Source organism: Marmota marmota, unplaced genomic scaffold (assembly GCF_001458135.2).
Source record: "Marmota marmota marmota unplaced genomic scaffold, marMar, whole genome shotgun sequence".
Classification (NCBI taxonomy): Eukaryota; Metazoa; Chordata; class Mammalia; order Rodentia; family Sciuridae; genus Marmota; species Marmota marmota.
The window spans coordinates 1,697,970-1,715,513 of NW_025999896.1; the positions used below are offsets into that span (position 1 = coordinate 1,697,970).

The 17,544-nt window shown below is 42.0% G+C and overlaps 1 protein-coding gene across 8 annotated transcripts in view; it reads right to left on the minus strand.

The window, feature by feature from the left end:
• The window catches only part of Myh10 (myosin heavy chain 10), a 135,402-nt gene that overhangs the window by 24,702 nt on the left and 93,156 nt on the right, over window positions 1–17,544 (minus strand). For all 8 annotated transcript variants that reach the window (XM_048798052.1, XM_048798053.1, XM_048798054.1 and 5 more), the window contains 11 exons: window positions 13,553–13,746; window positions 13,340–13,461; window positions 11,774–11,843; window positions 11,526–11,686; window positions 10,769–10,877; window positions 10,533–10,664; window positions 9,336–9,542; window positions 5,764–5,901; window positions 5,166–5,289; window positions 3,534–3,705; window positions 1,907–2,119 (listed from right to left, as the gene is read on the minus strand). In XM_048798052.1, coding sequence (XP_048654009.1) covers window positions 1,907–2,119; window positions 3,534–3,705; window positions 5,166–5,289; window positions 5,764–5,901; window positions 9,336–9,542; window positions 10,533–10,664; window positions 10,769–10,877; window positions 11,526–11,686; window positions 11,774–11,843; window positions 13,340–13,461; window positions 13,553–13,746 — 1,642 coding nt within the window. The remainder of the gene's footprint in view (window positions 1–1,906; window positions 2,120–3,533; window positions 3,706–5,165; window positions 5,290–5,763; window positions 5,902–9,335; window positions 9,543–10,532; window positions 10,665–10,768; window positions 10,878–11,525; window positions 11,687–11,773; window positions 11,844–13,339; window positions 13,462–13,552; window positions 13,747–17,544) is intronic.

Below are 17,544 nucleotides of genomic sequence, written 5' to 3' on the forward strand. Positions count from 1 at the left end.
GCCACAGCAGCTGCCAGTTCTGTGGTCACATGTAGCCCAGACAGGAGGAATCACTAAAGAGCCTTTGTGGCCCAAACTAGCTCAGCCACAATTTCCACTGGCTTGGCAAGAGGTCAAAGACACACGGTCTGGCCTGCCCTCTGCAAGTCTTCTCTTGAGATTTCTTCAGTTCACCCTGGTGGTCTGTATTTTCCTTTGTCAAACTTCCATAAAATCCTCCCTTCTCTCATCTCATTGTCTTTCAAGTGAACAGTTTTGCCCCTGATCCCTGCTTGAATCCAAGAGCCAAAGGAATCCTTCGCCTTCTTTCTCTCCCCCAATTCCCTTTAGTCTTTCATCATTAAGTCCTAAAGAGGTTTAAAATGCCAGTGAGTCTGCAGAAGAGGATTTGATTTGCCAAGCATCATTATTTTTATGTTAATCATGTGATACAATTCAGGGACAGGGGGATAGGAGGATAGGCAGGGTGGCCCACATGTTCTGATAGTTCTTTCCAAGAGCGAAGTGCACACCTGAGCCGCAAGGATCTTTTTTTTTTTTTTTTTTTTTGTGGTGCTGGGGATTGAACCCAGGGTCTTGTGCATGCAAGGCAAGCACTCTACCAACTGAGCTATATCCCCAGCTCCAGGATCTATTTCTTAACAAAACAGAATTAATGAGTGATACATCTGAGCATAGGCACGGTTTTGGTAAATATGCACATACCACTTGTAATTTTCTAATTTTTATTTCTGTAAGAACTGAATAGGCAAAATGCTCAGAGTGTTTTTCTCTACTGTGGTCGAAAGCACAGCTGAAAGTGAGCATTTCCACCAAGTCTAGTTCAATGGTTTACAGTTTTTTTTTTTTAAGGTATTTATTTTTTAGTTATAGGTGGATACAATATCTTTATTTTATCTTTATGTGGTGTTGAGGATCAAACCCAGTGCCTCATGCACGGTAAGCGAGTTCTCTACCTCTAAGCCATAATCCCAGCCCCCTACAAGTTTTTTAAAAAGCATATCTTCAAAAGGGAAGACCATGACTTAAAAATTGCTAAAAGCAGCAACTCTGATGAAGCGGGTAGAAAGCCTCTAACACTGGCTCAGAGGGTGCCAACTGACTCTAGGGAACATGGACTTAAAACAACACCTAACCCGCCTCCCCACTGCAGCTGGAGTTGTACAGATTCATGGCCCCAACCCCAGACTCTGTACTGTTCCTAGGCTCGACATCTCCGTTCCTTCATCAGAGTATTCGCGATGCCCTGATCTGACTCAGACTCACAACTCCACTCAGCTGACCCGTTCCATGATGTCGCTCTCTATGCCCAGATTTCTAGCTGTTGGCTAGACCCAGATGATCACATCCGGCCTTCTGGGATAAGAGCTGGCTTTTGCTGCAGCACCTCTCCCTCGTACATACCTGGTCCCTGGACCTGTTCTCACCTTTCTTTTGTTCTTTGCACCTGCACGCTTTCCTTCTCATCTGTTTGCCTACCACTTGTTCTTGACAATTGCTTCTGACAGTAGCTGCCTGACCATGCCTGTACCTGCTATCTGTGTTTATCCCACTTCTCCCTCTAAATCTCTTTCCCTCTCTCTAAGTATAGCCACCCCTATGTCCTTCCCTGGAAATCTACCACTGACCTCAGCTTTCTGCCCACATCTCACTCTGGTCCCATCCTTCTGCTAGACTATCCACTGCCCTGGACAGTACTCCTGCCTATCAGCTGGTTTGTTTCTAACTATTGCTACTGGATTGCCATTTCCACCTGCCACCATTATCTAGAAGGAGAAAGGTTCTCAGAATGACATCTTAAAGAGAAACCTATCATGTCCCACAGTAGGCTTGCAGGTCCCCATGTCTATGGGAGTGGGAGGAGCCCGGTAGAGGTGGAGGTGGAGTGAGGTGCCCCTTCACTCACCGCAGTTCCTGCTGAGCTGCTGTGGTATCCAGAGTGTCCTCCAGCTCTGTTTTCAGAGCTTCCAGTTCCTCACTCAAATCCCTTTTCTGCTTTTCCGCCTTGTTCCGTGAAGCCTTCTCAGACTCAAAGTCTTCTTGAAGTTCAGCGATTTGGGCCTGCAGCTCTCGCACAACCTTAAGAGCGTTGTTCTTATGCAGTGTTTCATCGTCACCCCTGTTAAAAAACATCCAGGCAGAAAGACACTCAGGATGGTGTTTGGATGGGCTGTATGTCCACCTTGCCACAAGGGGATGCCAGTCCCACTTCCCTCTTTACCAGGGCCTGTACCAAAGCAGCGGCTGGGGCTGGCTGGGGCTGACAGCAGGTCCTCAGGTAAATGGCCCGTGGAAGGCCCCAAAGCTAGCCGTGGGAATCAGCATTAGAATCCAGCTCAGCCCCCTGGCTGAAGGGCTATAATTCTTAATTCTCCAGTGAAAGGGGAGATAATCTCATTTTAACAATTAGAATGTTTTAAAATAATCACAGTGAAGTGTGATTATAGGCAGAATCCTGATGGAGGGACAGTCACCAGCCTGGAGTGAACCCACAGATTCAAGGACAACGTGTGTGACACAGAAGAGAGGCCTGCCACCTGTCTCTTCTATAGTACACATTTTTATTTGTGTGATGGTTTAAATGTTGGTAGGTTTTTCTGATAGGGAAGAGCTGCAGTGTTTGAGGTAAAGGAAGGGCAAGTTGATAGTGGCTGATGAAGAATTTAATTCATTTTACTATAAATGAGAAAAACTCAGCTCTAAGTGAAAGAACATTCGATCTGACCAGAGTACCAGTGATAAGGGATCAGAGAAATATTTTTATTGTAGATGTTCTTGATTATATCATATTATAAACTAAACTCTAAGTTCTATATCCATATAGTTAAATAGTTAATTCTTAAAAAAGAAATAAAATACTAGATAGAAATATGTTGACTAAGCTGGGTGTGGTGGCACATGCCTGTAATCCCAGTGGCTCAGGAGGCTGAGGCAGGAGCACCTTAAGTTCAAAGCCAGCCTCAGCCATGGTGAGGCGCTAAGTGCCTCAGTGAGACTCTGTCTCTAAATAAAATTCAAAGTAGGGCTAGGGATGTGGCTCAGTGGTTGAGTGCCCCCTGAGTTCGATCCCCAGTACCAAAAAAAAAAAAAAAAAAAAAAAAAAAAAAAATGTTGACTATATAATGTACATTAAAAAACCAAATGGTTTGGAACCGAATATTGGATCGTACAGAATTACAAGGGAGTATCATTTCTCAAAAGTGATTTTCTCTAAAGTTCCAAAACATACTACAACTAATCTGTAATGTACAGAAAACAAAACATTTAATGTGGTAAAGTAATTTGAACTAGTGTAAACTTCCCAGGATTCTGTGATATGACTAATCATTTTTAAGTATAAATGTTGAGACTGGTTTATGAGATCTTGCTGTCCTGGCACAAATCACGAACTCCTGGGTTTTTTGTGAACTTACACGACAGCAACTGAGCACATCTCACTCCCCTGGGATTTCCCTAGGCTCCCAGACAGACTTGGGGGAAGTCAGCCCTCAGCAGCCCACTCTACACCAGAGTGGTGGTGGCGGCAAGCAGACCTGGCCAGCGCGCCCTGCAACTCCTCCTCCTTCTTGGCCAGTTGGATCTTGAGCTCGTCGACCTGCGCCTGGAGCTCAGCGATCTGGTCCTGCAAGTCAGTCGTTTCGCCATCAAGTTTCCTTTTGGCTTTTTCCAGTTCCTGACGGGTCTTCTCTTCCTTCTTTAAGCGCTCTTAAAGGCAAGATGGAAGAAGCCCTTAAACACACTAAGTGACCCACACCCAAGAACAGACCCAGAGTTTGAACTGAACCAAGCTGGGAATGAGCCACATCATTCCTGCTCACTCATCGGAAACCCATCAAAATCAAACTGAGGTGCGATAAATTAGCCAGAAGGTAGAATTTTTTAAAATATAAATTTTAATTGTAGATGGGCACAATACCTTTTCTTTACTAATTTTTATATGGTCCTAAGGATTGAACCCAGTGCTTCACACATGCTAGGCAAGCACTCTACCACTGACCTACAACGCCAGCCCCCAGAAAGTAGAATTTAAAAAAGGAAATCAATGTAGTCTAGGGTCCTCATTTGGGAAGCAGACCTACGCTGTAAGAGCTGACATGATCTGGAATCTTCTCACTTCAAACCTATCGCTGCACCCAGATCTGGAAAGGTGCTGAGCAGATGCCAGGGCTATGTTGGCAACTGCCTGACCCCCAGTCCTGTTATGGTAGGAATCACTGGTTGGAACAGAGAAGGCTGCTGTCCTCAAGCACTGGGGGAGAGGAGAGAGAGGATTGGGCAGAGAGGACTCGGTACCTTCCCCCCTCTACACTTCTTCAGGGGCTCTTTAATTTAGGGTAGTGGCCTGTTTGGTTCACATGGTTCCTCAGGACAAGGTGGCCTACGTGTCTTATGCTCTCAAGCAGGAACTCATCTCCTGAGCAGATGAGATGAGTATCACAGGCTAAACAGACAGGTGGGAGAAAAATGGGCACAGCTGCCTTCTGGGCACCTCCTTAGCAGGGGAACAAAATAATTCCAGGCTGACATTCTGCCTTTGGTCAATACTAAATAAACAAAAAACCCAACATGAAACCTAAAGTATATTTAAAAAACAAACCGCATCATAAAATCACACTGAAAAAGTGAGTGGGTGTATCCCTGAAGGACCTTGAACAGAGCAGTACGACATCAGCCAGTTCTTCTGTTCACTGCTGTCGACACCATCACTAGCTGCTGGTCGTTTTATATGCTCCCTACAACTTCAAGTCTGTAATTTCGTTTGCAGCAATTCTAATCCTAACATTACTTATTCCTTCAGAGTGACACACCGTTACCCTCAGTTTCTGTATGAATGGCCAGTCCCTTTGTGAAGCGAACACTTCAGTGCAGTTTTAGATCAAACACATAGAAAGCCCAATACTGGATTCAAAATTAACTTAGATCCCAACCTTTCCATCAAAGGGCCATCCATACCTTTTACAATAGTATCAAATTTAACAAAGTAAAACCATTTTAATGCCATTCCATCATAAATACTAAGTGGCAGGCAAAATGAAATAACTTATAAAAGATCCACTTCAATAATGAACCCAGGCTGAAGGCCCTGTTAGATGTCACCATGTGCATTTTCTGATTAAAGTAAGATCTCAGCCTTGTTCTGATGTTCTCCAGCCCCAAACACTGACCTTCTAAATCTGAGATCATTACTTCTTGCTTGTTCCTGATTTTGGCTAAGTTTTTTGCCTTTTCTTCCTCTTCAGCCAGCTGAGAGGAACACTCAGTAATGCGATCTTCCATGAGTTTCTTTTCCTGAATGGAAAAAATTATTTCAGAAAAGGCATTCAAAATAACAGCTTGGGTTTGGTATTACTCAGAAAAACCCACTTTCTTTGACTAGAGAGAGTGATACTGACATTGCCTTCCCAGTGGATGGCACCCTTCCCTGAGCAGCCAGGCTCCCTCATTTGCTGCCCATCTTGGCCTGAGTCCCACTCCAGTTCTGGACGACTTGGGCTGGCACAGCTGGGAGCAACTCGGCAGTGAGTGCTTAACATGTATGAAATGCCTGAGTTAATAGTGTAAAAGATTATAGGGATACTTGGTGGATTTAAAAAGCTAAGAAGTGCCTGTGTCTTTAGAGATCTAGACAGGTTGAGACACAGAAAATTATATAAATAGACCTAAAATCTTGGGAATTTTGTTTGAGGCCATGTTTGGTAAATTTGGTATCAACACAGATGCATTCAGGATCCTGAAGTCTGCTCTTCATGAAAACAGTCTTACTTTGATAAACTTGGAGTTTTGGTCCTCCAGAAGCAGAATTTCCTCTTCCATCTTCTTGATTTTAGCCTCAGCTGTCACCTTCTCTAGCTGCAGCTTCTGCCGAGCCCCTTCCTCTTCATCCAGCTGCTCCTCCAGGTCCTGGCAAAGAAGAACCATGGTCAATCTCCCCATTTCTTTCACCACAGCCAACCACATGTTAGATGCACTACAATGAAATACTTGCATTTGATGATATTTTTAAAAATAATTTTATTTATTTATTTTAATGTGGTGCTGAGGATCGAACCCTGGGCCTTGCATGTGTGAGGCAAGCACTCTACCGCTGAGCCACAACCCCAGCCCTCTCCAATGACATTTTAAAGTGAGAGACATTTCTACCTTCTACAAGTACAAACTGGGTCCATCCTTTTGGAAGCCAACAAGGCAAAGCTTTGAAAATGGGCACTTTTTTTTTTTTCAATGGAGCATTCCGTTTAAATATCAATTTCAGGAAACTGTCAGATAAGATTTATATAAAAAGATGTACAGTTAAGTGTTATTTGTAACGCTGAGGTATTATGGACTTGCTACAAATGGAAAAACATCTAGTAATTAAAATTCATATTTTCAATAATAATTAGTAATGCAAGGAAATATGAACAATACAATTAATACACATATTTAACTTGATTGACTTCAACTATACATGTTCATCCAGAGAGGAAAGAGAAGATGAAAACAATGATTTAAATAGTACTGCAGGCCAGTGAGAAATTAACTCTGTTCAGATGCACCCAACATTCTATGAGCAAGTCACAAAACTGAGTGGAAGCCTGGCATTTCCACTTATTTTTATTATAACCTGCTTGTCTTCATTTCACTTGCTACATTATTGTGTATGATGAATATCTGTTAGTGAACAGGGTGGTACATGCAAAGTGATGGATGGCCAATTCAGCAAACTTTCAAATTAACTCTGGCTAAATCATTTGTTCATGATTGATTTTAGAATGAAACACTTAGAAAAGGATTAAAAAAAAAAAAAAAAAGAGATGATCTTTGTATGGAAAACTTCAATCATGCATTTTAGCACATGGAGGAGCATAAGCCCCCACAGTATGCATCACCCCCACCTTAACAAGTGTAAACTCATGGTCCTTCTATTTCGCTAAAACTCCACCTTCTCCCTTCTCATGCTGGCTTATTCTGAAGCAAATTCCAGAACATCCTATTTCACCTGAAAAACCTTCATGCTGTATCTTTATAAGATTAAGACCATTTAAAAAATGTTCATTTGAATCAAAATGCAAATCCATCTCACATGTTGTGATTGACATGAATCCTAAGACTCTTAATTTCTAGGTTCTACTACACTTTTTCTCTCCCTCTCCAAGTTATTTTCGTATAGTTTCTAGCAGCTTGGATTCTGCTAACTGCATTCCTGTAGCATAACAGTATGTTCAGTATAATTTCAAAATGAATCCATATGTATCTACATATTTATCTGTTGAGAAAAATGCAAGGAAAAATAATATGAAGATGATTAGGTGGAGGAAATTCTAAGTACTATTTTAAGCTTTTGGGGCTTTCTACAATAATAATTTATTAATATTGAAATCATAAAATTAAATTTAAAAAACCAAATCAAACAAAACAGTTCTGGCTGAAAAGGGAGATCACAAATCACTCAAAGTCTCACGTGTGAGGGAAAAATGGCAAGAGGCCACCAAGGTGGGGTGTTCTTAGGCTCGTGAGATTAATATAGAACCTCTGATATTCCACAAGAGAAAAACAAAAAAACCCTATACTTAATAATTTAATAATGCTATAAATAGTTTTACAATGTATCTGAATGAATTTCCTGTCACAAAAGCAGCCAAAATTTCATGTCACAAAACCAGCCAATAAATTAAGATAACTGCAAAAAACTAGAACTTTAAGAGAGTCTGGCAAAAGAATGTGAAGAAGTCTTGAAGAAACCATACAAAATGGAAAGCAAACTCTGCTTCTACAAGGACATACTTGTATTCTAATTAGAGAAATGCAAGCATTTCATGTATAGTGGTTGAAGTCTGGAGTTAAAAGTGAGGTTAAGGAGACTAGAGAAGAATTTTGGTGTCCTTTCCCTACATAAGTAAAATACTACTGAAATGAGCCAGTGCTCTTAAACAGAAAGAAAACCACAACTTTTAATGATACCATCAGGGATGACTCACTGTGGTTAGTGTAAATTCTTCTAGATCTTCCAGATATTCCCATAAAAACTCAAAAATATAAATTTAAAAGCTATATGTCTACATATTTTTAAATTAGATCTTATTATATATACTCTTTTCCAACTACCTTTACAAGTATATTATGAATACTCGTGAATATAAACATAATTAATTTATAACTGTACAGTATTACTAAGGTTTAAAAATCTCCTCTTGTTGAATAACTGACTTATCTTTTAAATCTTTTTTTTTTTTTTTTTTGGTACTGAGTATTGAACTCAGGGGCACTTAACCACTGAGCCATGTCCCCAGGTCTATTTTGTATTTTATTTAGAGACATGGTCTCACTGAGTTGCTTAGCACCTTGCCATTGCTGAGGCTGGCTTTGAACTCGTGATCCTCCTGCCTCAACATCCTGAGCCACTGGGATTATAGGCATGTGCCACTGCTCTTAGCCTGATTTATCTTTTAAATAAAACATTAGAATTAATCTGTTTCTAAATGAATTCCTAATTCTACTAATTCCTATAATTAAAATTGCTAGATTAAAGAATATGCCTTTTTTTTTTTTCACTTATAGCTTTTGTCATATTCTACTAACCTGTGGTGGGATATTTGAAAGTTGTTTGTGTTGAATAGGAAGACAGATGAAGTGTATGATTTACTGTATGGGGTGTTTATTAAGAAAATAATATAATATTGTTTGTGGTTTTGACAAATCTCTGAATTGTTTGTGCTATGCCAAGATAAGCTATGGGGTTAGATGAATATTAAGGGAGATATATTCTGGGAAGAAAGAAGGGTGGAACAGGATCCATGAAAAACTGGTGGCAGATGATGAAACCTGACGTTGTCAGGTATGATATTGTGTGTGGTGGTGGGAGACAGGAGTTAACGGTGGTAGGTATGTCCTAGAATATGGACAAAATAGCTATCGTTTGTATCATTTGTCTGGGTCCTTCATGTCATTATAGGTTATATTTCACAAAGAAAGGACCATGGATGGGCTGATTCACCCTCCTTCAGTGCTGAGCACTTCTTAGGAACCAAGCCCTTAGCAAAAGCCTATTTAATGAATGGAGCCAGCAGAATTATTGACAATATAAAGAACCAGTTAGGTCATCTACAGAATGCTACAGACCTTGGGAAGCGTGTGACTTTGAATGTCTTGGCAGGCTGTAAGATGCCACATCGGAACATAAAAAAGGATTCCTATTCAAAATAATAAATCTATGTTCAAAGAAAATCTTTTGTTAGAGACGTGCTTCAAAGAGTGAGTAAGCACAACCAAGAATCTTATCACTTAATGATCACAAGAAACCAAACACACAGCTTCAAATCCAGTTATACTTCTAACTAAAAACTATTTATAAGTACCTGGATGTGTGCTTGCATTTTTTTCTTTTCATTTTGGAGGATCTGGTTTCTCTCTTCTTCTTCTTCTACCCTGGACTCCAGGTCATGGAGAATTTCCTCCAATTCCTGCTTTTTGGCAGCAAGTCTTGCTCTCATCTCTTCTGCTTCGGCAAAGAGCTCAGTTTCTGCTTGTAGTTGTTCTGCAAGGATATTCTTCTCTTCTAGAAGCTGCAATCACAACACAGGGACTAGTACTACAATTTACCCCCAGTGAACACCCGAGAGATGTTCACCACGGTTTCAGTGGTCAGTGCACATCACCAAAGAAAATGAGAGTTAAAAATGTATAACATCACTAAAAAATAAAACCAATTAAAAAATATAAATATAAATATAAATAAATATATATATATATATATATATATATGAATGAAACATCACTGGTATAATTTTCAAATATGTTTTTGGCAACAGTAAAATAAGCTAGATTAAAAACTTTTTGGTTGTTCCTGTTCCGCCAGCTTATCCTGAACAATATCATAATAAGTTCATGTCATTTTAAGAATTGTAGTAATTCTATTAAAGTCAGTTACAAGGGATCATATGAATAGGAAAGGGAAGATATCTTATAAAACTCATGGTGCCTACTAAAGCCTATCTAATATCAAGTGATATTCTTGGCCTTTAATGTTAGTATATTTGGCCTTGAATGCTACAGTTCTATTACTATCATCCACAGACATTTCCTGAGCCTCTGCTTTGTCCATAAAGAGTAACTGCCTGCAAAGGGACAGTGATTCAAGACCCCTGTCACTGGAGAAGACGTAGGCACAGGCCTTGTACTCAGCCATCTCATCCTTTCGCTTCTGTTTCTCCCAGACATGGGAAGGCCACAGGACTGAAAGCCTCAACTAAAAAGGGTATTAAATACATGCTTGATGGCAAACACAATCATAGGTGTGTGCAGAGAACAAGAAACGCCATAATATGGGAGGTAAGGTTGATTTTAACTTACAGAAATCTAAAAGGCAAGGCATAATGTAGCTGTTAACTCTATTCTGAAAACGTATCTGGTTTAAAAGTGAGTGAAAACATCTCTCAGAAAATAAGATGACATGGTAGGAGAGCTATTTACTCATCACTAAATGCATGCGAGATGTTGTGCGTGGAGGACCCAGGCCGACCCGGCAGCGGTGAGTGCTGAAGTCGTGCCCTCACCTGTTGGTGCTTCCTCTCCATCTCCTCAAGCTCCCCTTCCACCTTCGTCTGCTTCTCCTTCACCTTCAACAGCTCTTCATCTTTGGCCTGAAGTTCTTCCTCCTGGCGAGTCACTTGTAGGAGAGGCTTCACCTGTAACCAAATTGATCAGTTTATCATCCTGTTTCTGCCGGGCGTCTTACTGATGGAGCTCTGCTGTGCAGGAAGGGGTCTGGAGAGACGCAGGCACAGCCCACCTTTGTGAACACCCGCCACCACTGCCAGTGCCGCAGCTTCAGATACGCCGCACAGTTCCTCTGCAAGACCTTTAAGGCACTTAGTTGTTGCTGCTTCTTGGCAAAGGCCCTGAAGAACAGGAAGAAAAACTATGTGAAGAAAACCAGGTTGTCATGCGAAGACCTTCTAACAGCAGACGCTCCTATCTGGCTAGTCAGGGGGTCCCAATCAGGTCCTTGGGTGAGATGCTCAAGGAAGTGGGACCAGGCCCGGCAATCATCCAACTCAGTGGCTTGCCTAGCCCACCTCAGACATCTGTCACTGATTCCTGCACCTGCCTCGTGGATGCTACCCTGCACATCCATCCTCCTCCTGTCATCCACGCACACACACGTGAGCACACTCCTGGATTGGAATAAACCTCCTATTTTCCTGAGGCCGTGAAGATAGTATGATGACAGAAGGTCCCTCATCTTTGCTTCGCTGGTGTAGTCACTCCCTCCTCTATAATTCATGGAGCCAGCCTTCTGATCCTTGAGATTTGGGCCTCAGAAAAGGTTTCTCTGAGGACCGCAGCTGAAACAGGACTTTTAATCCGTTGTTTTATGTCTTGGCCCCTCTGTGTTTCCTAAGTGTGACATGTGGCTATTCAGAACATCTGTTGGCTTACTGGGTGCTCTCTTCCACTAGAAAGCAACTTCCATGAGGACAGAGACTTTTTATTATTTCTCCTGCACCCTTGCATCTGTGGCAAGTGAGTTTAAATCAGCCACTTACTTTCTGGCCAAGTAACCTCTGCAGACAGCCTGGAAGAAGATAATGATGTCGGTGATTTTCAAATCTCTTTCTTCCTCCAAGTGTGCCAAAACTCCTGCTCTGAAGAATATCTTGCTCTGTCCAATTCTATACAAGTTTGGGTCCAATTCCAAAGCCCGGATCTAAGAGAGATAGAGTCTGTTTATTTTTTGCTGAAGAAAAGATTATATTAATAGTTGACAAGCCAGAAAAAATCCAAAAAAGCTTACCATTCGCTCACAGGCCTGTTTGCCATCCATGAAACCTTTAGGAATAGCATTGGGAGTTAGGATCTCGTATCTGTAAGAAAAAATTCCAAAAAAGATCTTCTGTAGAAATCTGTGAACATACTTACTTACTGTGAGTTTTGCTCTAACAGGCAATAAAATGATTACACAAATTAAGGGCAAAGAAAGAAGTGGGCAAGTGATAACCTGAGGTTCTTTGTAGAGTTAATTTCTATTTCTTATCATAAGAAGCAAAGGAAAAATAAGATTAATTCTCCCAGATCAAAGTCTAGGTTTAGGAGGGTGTGGCAAAGGGGAATCAAAAGCATGGTGTTTAAAAAACTTTTCAGTTTTCTTCATCTGAAGAAAAATTTTCAAAAACATCTTTAAGATGCAAAGAGAATCTGGCTGTTTATACTTTAGATTACAGTCAATTTGTAGGCATTGATTAGATAACAGAAAAGGTTGTAAGCAATGTCTATGGGCTTCTATTGAGAACACCAGAAGATATCAGGTGGCAGTCAACACAGCACAGATCTGGTGCACCTTGCTGCATAAAATCCTACCTCAACCACAAAAGCTTTAAGGCAAAGTCAGGGGCTAGATTAAAGGATGAATCCTGACTATTAACTTGGTTATGTCCCCTTCTTCTCCTATTAATAAAAGTTGAAAATCTTTCAGAGTGTTTGTCATATAGTGGGGCCGTAAGAGTGGCTTTCTGGAGAACACATAAGGGTTCGGAGGAGCTTCTCAAGTTGATTCTCTCTGGAACGGTGGGAGAAGGGGCAGAAGGCCCTTTTGACTTGGCAACCCCATTTCTTTCTTGGAAACAACAAAAGCTGCCATAATTTGAAATTTAATTTCAAGGAAATAAAAAAAATGGGAAAAGTGATTAAGTACCGAGGAAAATTATCAAATAAAATGTGAAAATAACCACTGCTCATCACATTTGTATCCATTTCTATTGCACACTGATCAACCTCTTCCTTTTTTTTTCTTAATTATTTTGTAATCTACCCTATACCGTTCTCTATTCTAAAGGACAGTAATGGTGTGTGCACATACGCAAGAAAAAAATACATACACAGACACACACATGTGCAGATAAAGTCACTGAAAAAAGATGGACCAAAACATCCCTAAATGTTTTCAAGAATCATTCCTGGATGACTTTTATTTACTGTTTACTTCTCTTGCACTTTCAAATTTTCTTAAAAGGAACTTACATTACTCATCTATTTAAAAATATCTGTTTCAAAGTAACTTTAAATTTCAGGGAGAACCCTCTGAATGAGTAAACTATAGTTTGCAGCTCTTTGCATTGACCTTACAGCTGACTTCAAGGCTCTGTGCACAGAATGTCTCTGCAGCACCCACAGCAGTTCCTAGCCCCCTGCCTTTCCATAAAGTAGGCACTCAATTTTCCTAGCTATAATTGTTCTTTTGCTATATAAGGAAATGAAAACTATCCAAGGAACAAGGAAAACAGTTTCCTCATTAAATTATCATTTTCATTCATATTAAGATAAGCTTTGATACATATGGAAAAAAGGTAAAAGTCAGCAATACCTCTGTCTGAATTCCTGGAAAACTATCCGGTTGGGGAACCCCTGGCGACAGATCCTGATCCCTTCCAGGACACCATTACAGCGAAGCTGATCTAGCACTAGGTGCGGATCCAGTTTTCCAGCCTAATCAAGCAAACAATAGTTTTCTAGTTTAATCTTCATCACCTGACTTCATCAACTTGAAACGCTAGCGTATGTTTTGTCTCGCACGTACCCGCTTCTCATGATTCGGAATGATGCAGCGAACAAAATTAGGATTGGTGTTTCGGAGAGTTGCCATCAGCTTGGTGAGGGATTCTTTGTAGAGCTGCCCGACGGTACGAAACATGCCCTTCTTGGTTTTATATGCAGAGCCAAAAGCTGTCTCAGTCATACCAGTGACTTGATCCAGACCCACAATACGGTCCACTGGTGAGAAGAGAAAACAAATGGAATCTGAGCCAAATCTGACTCTTTGAAAGGGGAAGAAAAGACACAGTGATAGTGTAGCAGCACAAGCTTTGTGAACAAATGATAAGAGGTGCCATATAGGTAAGGCGGTCAGCATAATTAAGACACTGCGCAAGCCGTGGAACTAACAGCCACACACTTATATGGCGGGATATCGCAGTGCGTCACAAGTCCAACTCCCACACACCGCAGGTGCCTCCCGCTGCGCTAGCCTCGGGAACTGGCTGGCTTTGCTAACAGTCTGCCTGCTACATTTGCAAGTATTTGGTCAATGAAAGGTCATTGGCTGGCATTATTGATACACAAACTGATATTGTAAAAAAGTCTCAAAATAAGAAATGGCTCATCAAATACACATGAAAAACTTGTGACTATATAAATCCACTGAATGACTCTGCTCAGGGACCAGAGACCAGGGTTATCTCTTATTAGATTTTCAGTAATTAGAGCCATTTGAGTTTCAGGAACAGATGCAGGAAGATGAGATGACAGCAGTTTGGATTTTGAGCAATGTGTAAACTTCAGCTATCGCCTTCAAGTATGAGTAATACTTACAGGGGCACAAACAAAATGAGAAGGAAAACTTTTCTGAAAAGAACCAGTGCCTAAGCGTCCTATCTGGATAATAGCTAGCCTTCTCAGACATTCCTCTCCTACTCAAGCAGTTGATATCTGTATGTTATCCACAGATCTAACACTTCTAATGGTGAGGTTATAAAGAGCGCACCCGCCGCTGGTACATTTGGTGCATAATGTGCATGTGCCCTCATTAAAAAAACAAAACAAGAACAAAACCAAAAAACCCTGTTAATATGAATGAAACACAATGCTGAAATATTTTTAAAGCAATCAAAATACCAACTGACCTGCCCTTATTAATGCTTCTCTCAATTCTAACAGCTGCCTCATTTCTTTCTGTTTCTTGTAACAGAGGCACGTGGGGACCGGACTTTATGTGTAAGATCTCATATGATTCTAGATTTTCAGTGAGTTTTTATAGAAGAGGAAGTAAAGTACCTGCTCAGGTTAACAGGTCTGGAATGGAAATTGGAGAGGGTGGGTTGGAAAAAGCTGTGTAGTTTCAGGCCCGGGCACACAAGCTATACTATGGCTGCTCCCAGTGAAGCCACCAGACTGAAGGGCAGGGGGCAAACCTTGGGCCTGTGCACTGGAGTTCATCCACCATCTACCTCAGAGGCCTCTTTCTTTCCCTCTTCATCTTCACTTGCCCTATCAGAAACAGCACCAAGCCCCACCTCTGGGTGCCATGAACAATGTACTTCCCTTGCCCTTGCTTGGGCCCAATTCCCTTTCTAACTGCTCAGAGCCCCAGCTTCTCTCGAGGAGTTCACAGTCTTGCCACTCCACATCTTCCCCCATGCACTTCCGCCATGTTGGCCAACTGGGCTCTAGCCCAGCTGCCTCCCCTCCTGCCCAGTGCTGCCCAGGGTGATGACACACCTATTGCCCTCTGGCGCTTATTTTATTTGACCCTGGTACCCTGAACTGTTAGCGTCACAGCAGCATTGTAAGACTCTTCCCAGCTCTTGGACTTATGACCCGCAACTTCTTCAGCACTCTGTCTTCTGCCAGTTCCTTCAGTCTCAAGGTCCTTGAGGACTTTTCTCCCACTTTTCCTTACAACTGTGGGACTCTCTAGAGATCCAAACTCAAGCCACTTGAAATCCTTCTAGAATATGGTAAGATACAAGCATGGATATTGACCCTCTGCTTTTCTCAAGCCATATTCTCAGCCCAAGAGATCGCTTGACTCTAACCAGACAGACCTGACTATCCAGCACCGTGCCAGGCACCTGCATTCTCCTCTCACAGGTGCCTCTGCCTTCTTCAGATCCCTGTGAAATGCTGCTTGTGTCTGCTTTTCCTCAACACTGCATCCCTGCTCCCAGAATGGCATCTGGCACTAACATGCGTGGTACAAGTTAGTGCAAATGTGAAGTAGACATCAAATATATTTCAGCCACAAATAGAAATGCACCAAAGAAAAGAACAAGATGCTGTGAGAGAACTGAGTGGTCCAGATCTCTCTGAGGAGATGCCATTTAATACCCAAAGATTAAGAAGGAGCCAGTGAGAAAGACCATCCCAGTGGGTAGAAGTAGCACAAGGGAAAGTCCAGGGCCAGAAAGAAGTGAAGGGAGGCCATTGCCAGGGCATCATGAGCAATGATAGCATGACAGTCCTCTGGCTGCTATGGCAGAGTGGCCTGCGAGAGAACTAGTGAGATTAAAGAGGAGGTGGATAGAGAAGAAAGATTCAAGACATATTTTAGCAGGAGGATGCACTTGCTTTTCTGATTTTCTGGCTCTGCAAGGGAAGATAGAAATTTCAAGAACAGATTCTAGGATTCCGGCTTGAGGCAAATAAGTGGCTGGTGGTTGAGACAAGGAGAGAGGTGGGTCTGGGGCTGGGAAATGCACTCTCCATCACAGTGGAGGTGAGCAGCTGAGGTTGTGGCTCAGTGGCAGAGCGCTTGCCTAGCATGTGTGAGGCAGTGGGTTCGATTCTCAGCACTGCATATAAATAAATAAACAAAATAAAGGTTCATCGACGCCAAAAAAAAAAAAAAAAGTGGAGGTGAGATACCAGAGACAAGCTGAATGCTGTAGCCTGCTTCTATGAAGAGAGGTCTGAGCCAGAAAGGTAAATTAGGGAGTGTTGGCTTATAGACACTATTTAAAGTTACAGGACTGGATAAGCTACCTGAAGGGAGAACAGAAAAAGAAATGAGGTCTGGAAGCAAGCATCAGGACTTGGTAGGGGAGACAGTGCCAGAGAAAGAGGAAGAGGGGTGCCCTGGCTGTGCCCTTCCTTCCGACCTGGATTCTGCATGTCTTCTTATTACTTCCTTCCTCTGGTCCCCCATTTCATCCTCTGTCCCTGGATGCCACACTATTCCTTCCATTTATACTGTTGTCCCAGTGTAATGATTAATAGCCATTTCTAAAAGACGAACCTGAAATTAAATTCCTGAAATTTCTCCCACAGCCTTTTGGATATGGTTCAAATAATTTAGCTCAGTGACACAGCACAGCGATGAACTTGACCCAGAGTCAGAAACACCTGCCAGCCCATGAGCTGTGTGGTCTGGAGGCAAATCCCCCAATGTCTCCAAGCTTCAGTTCCTCCCTGTGAAATGGAGCCAGAGACTTCTACATAGAGAAGGGGGAGAATCCGCACAGCATGCAAGAGCTCAGTGGCAGCGCCTCTAGCTGCTTTCCCACACAACCCCCAACTCCAGCAAATTGGTTATACTTCCCCTAAGATGCAGTGACTTTCCATTCTGTCCTTTTGTCTCTGCCAATACCCTCCAGTATCTTGGTAGGCTCTTCAATAATTTTAAGTTGCCATTCCTGTACCTAACCTCAGGATTAAACCCAAGGCCGTGCCCATCCTAGGTAATCGATCTATCAGAGCTACATCCCCATCCTTTTAAATTTTACTTTGAGACAGGGTTTTGGTAAGTTATTCAGGGTGGTGTTGAACTTGTAATCCTCCTGCCTCAGCCTCCTGAGTAGCTAGGATTACAGGCCTGAAGTACCACAGTGGCAATCATCTAAGAAGTCTTCTTAGTCTCTGGTTCCCACCCCACCTACAAGCCTAAATAGGCCACTCCCTCCTGAGCTTCAAATTGTCTAAGGACAGATACCTGGGACAAACCTCCACACTATTCCTTGCATCGTCTCAGCCAGACCAAGCTCCCCAGGGGATGTTTCCCCAGCATCTCACACTCAG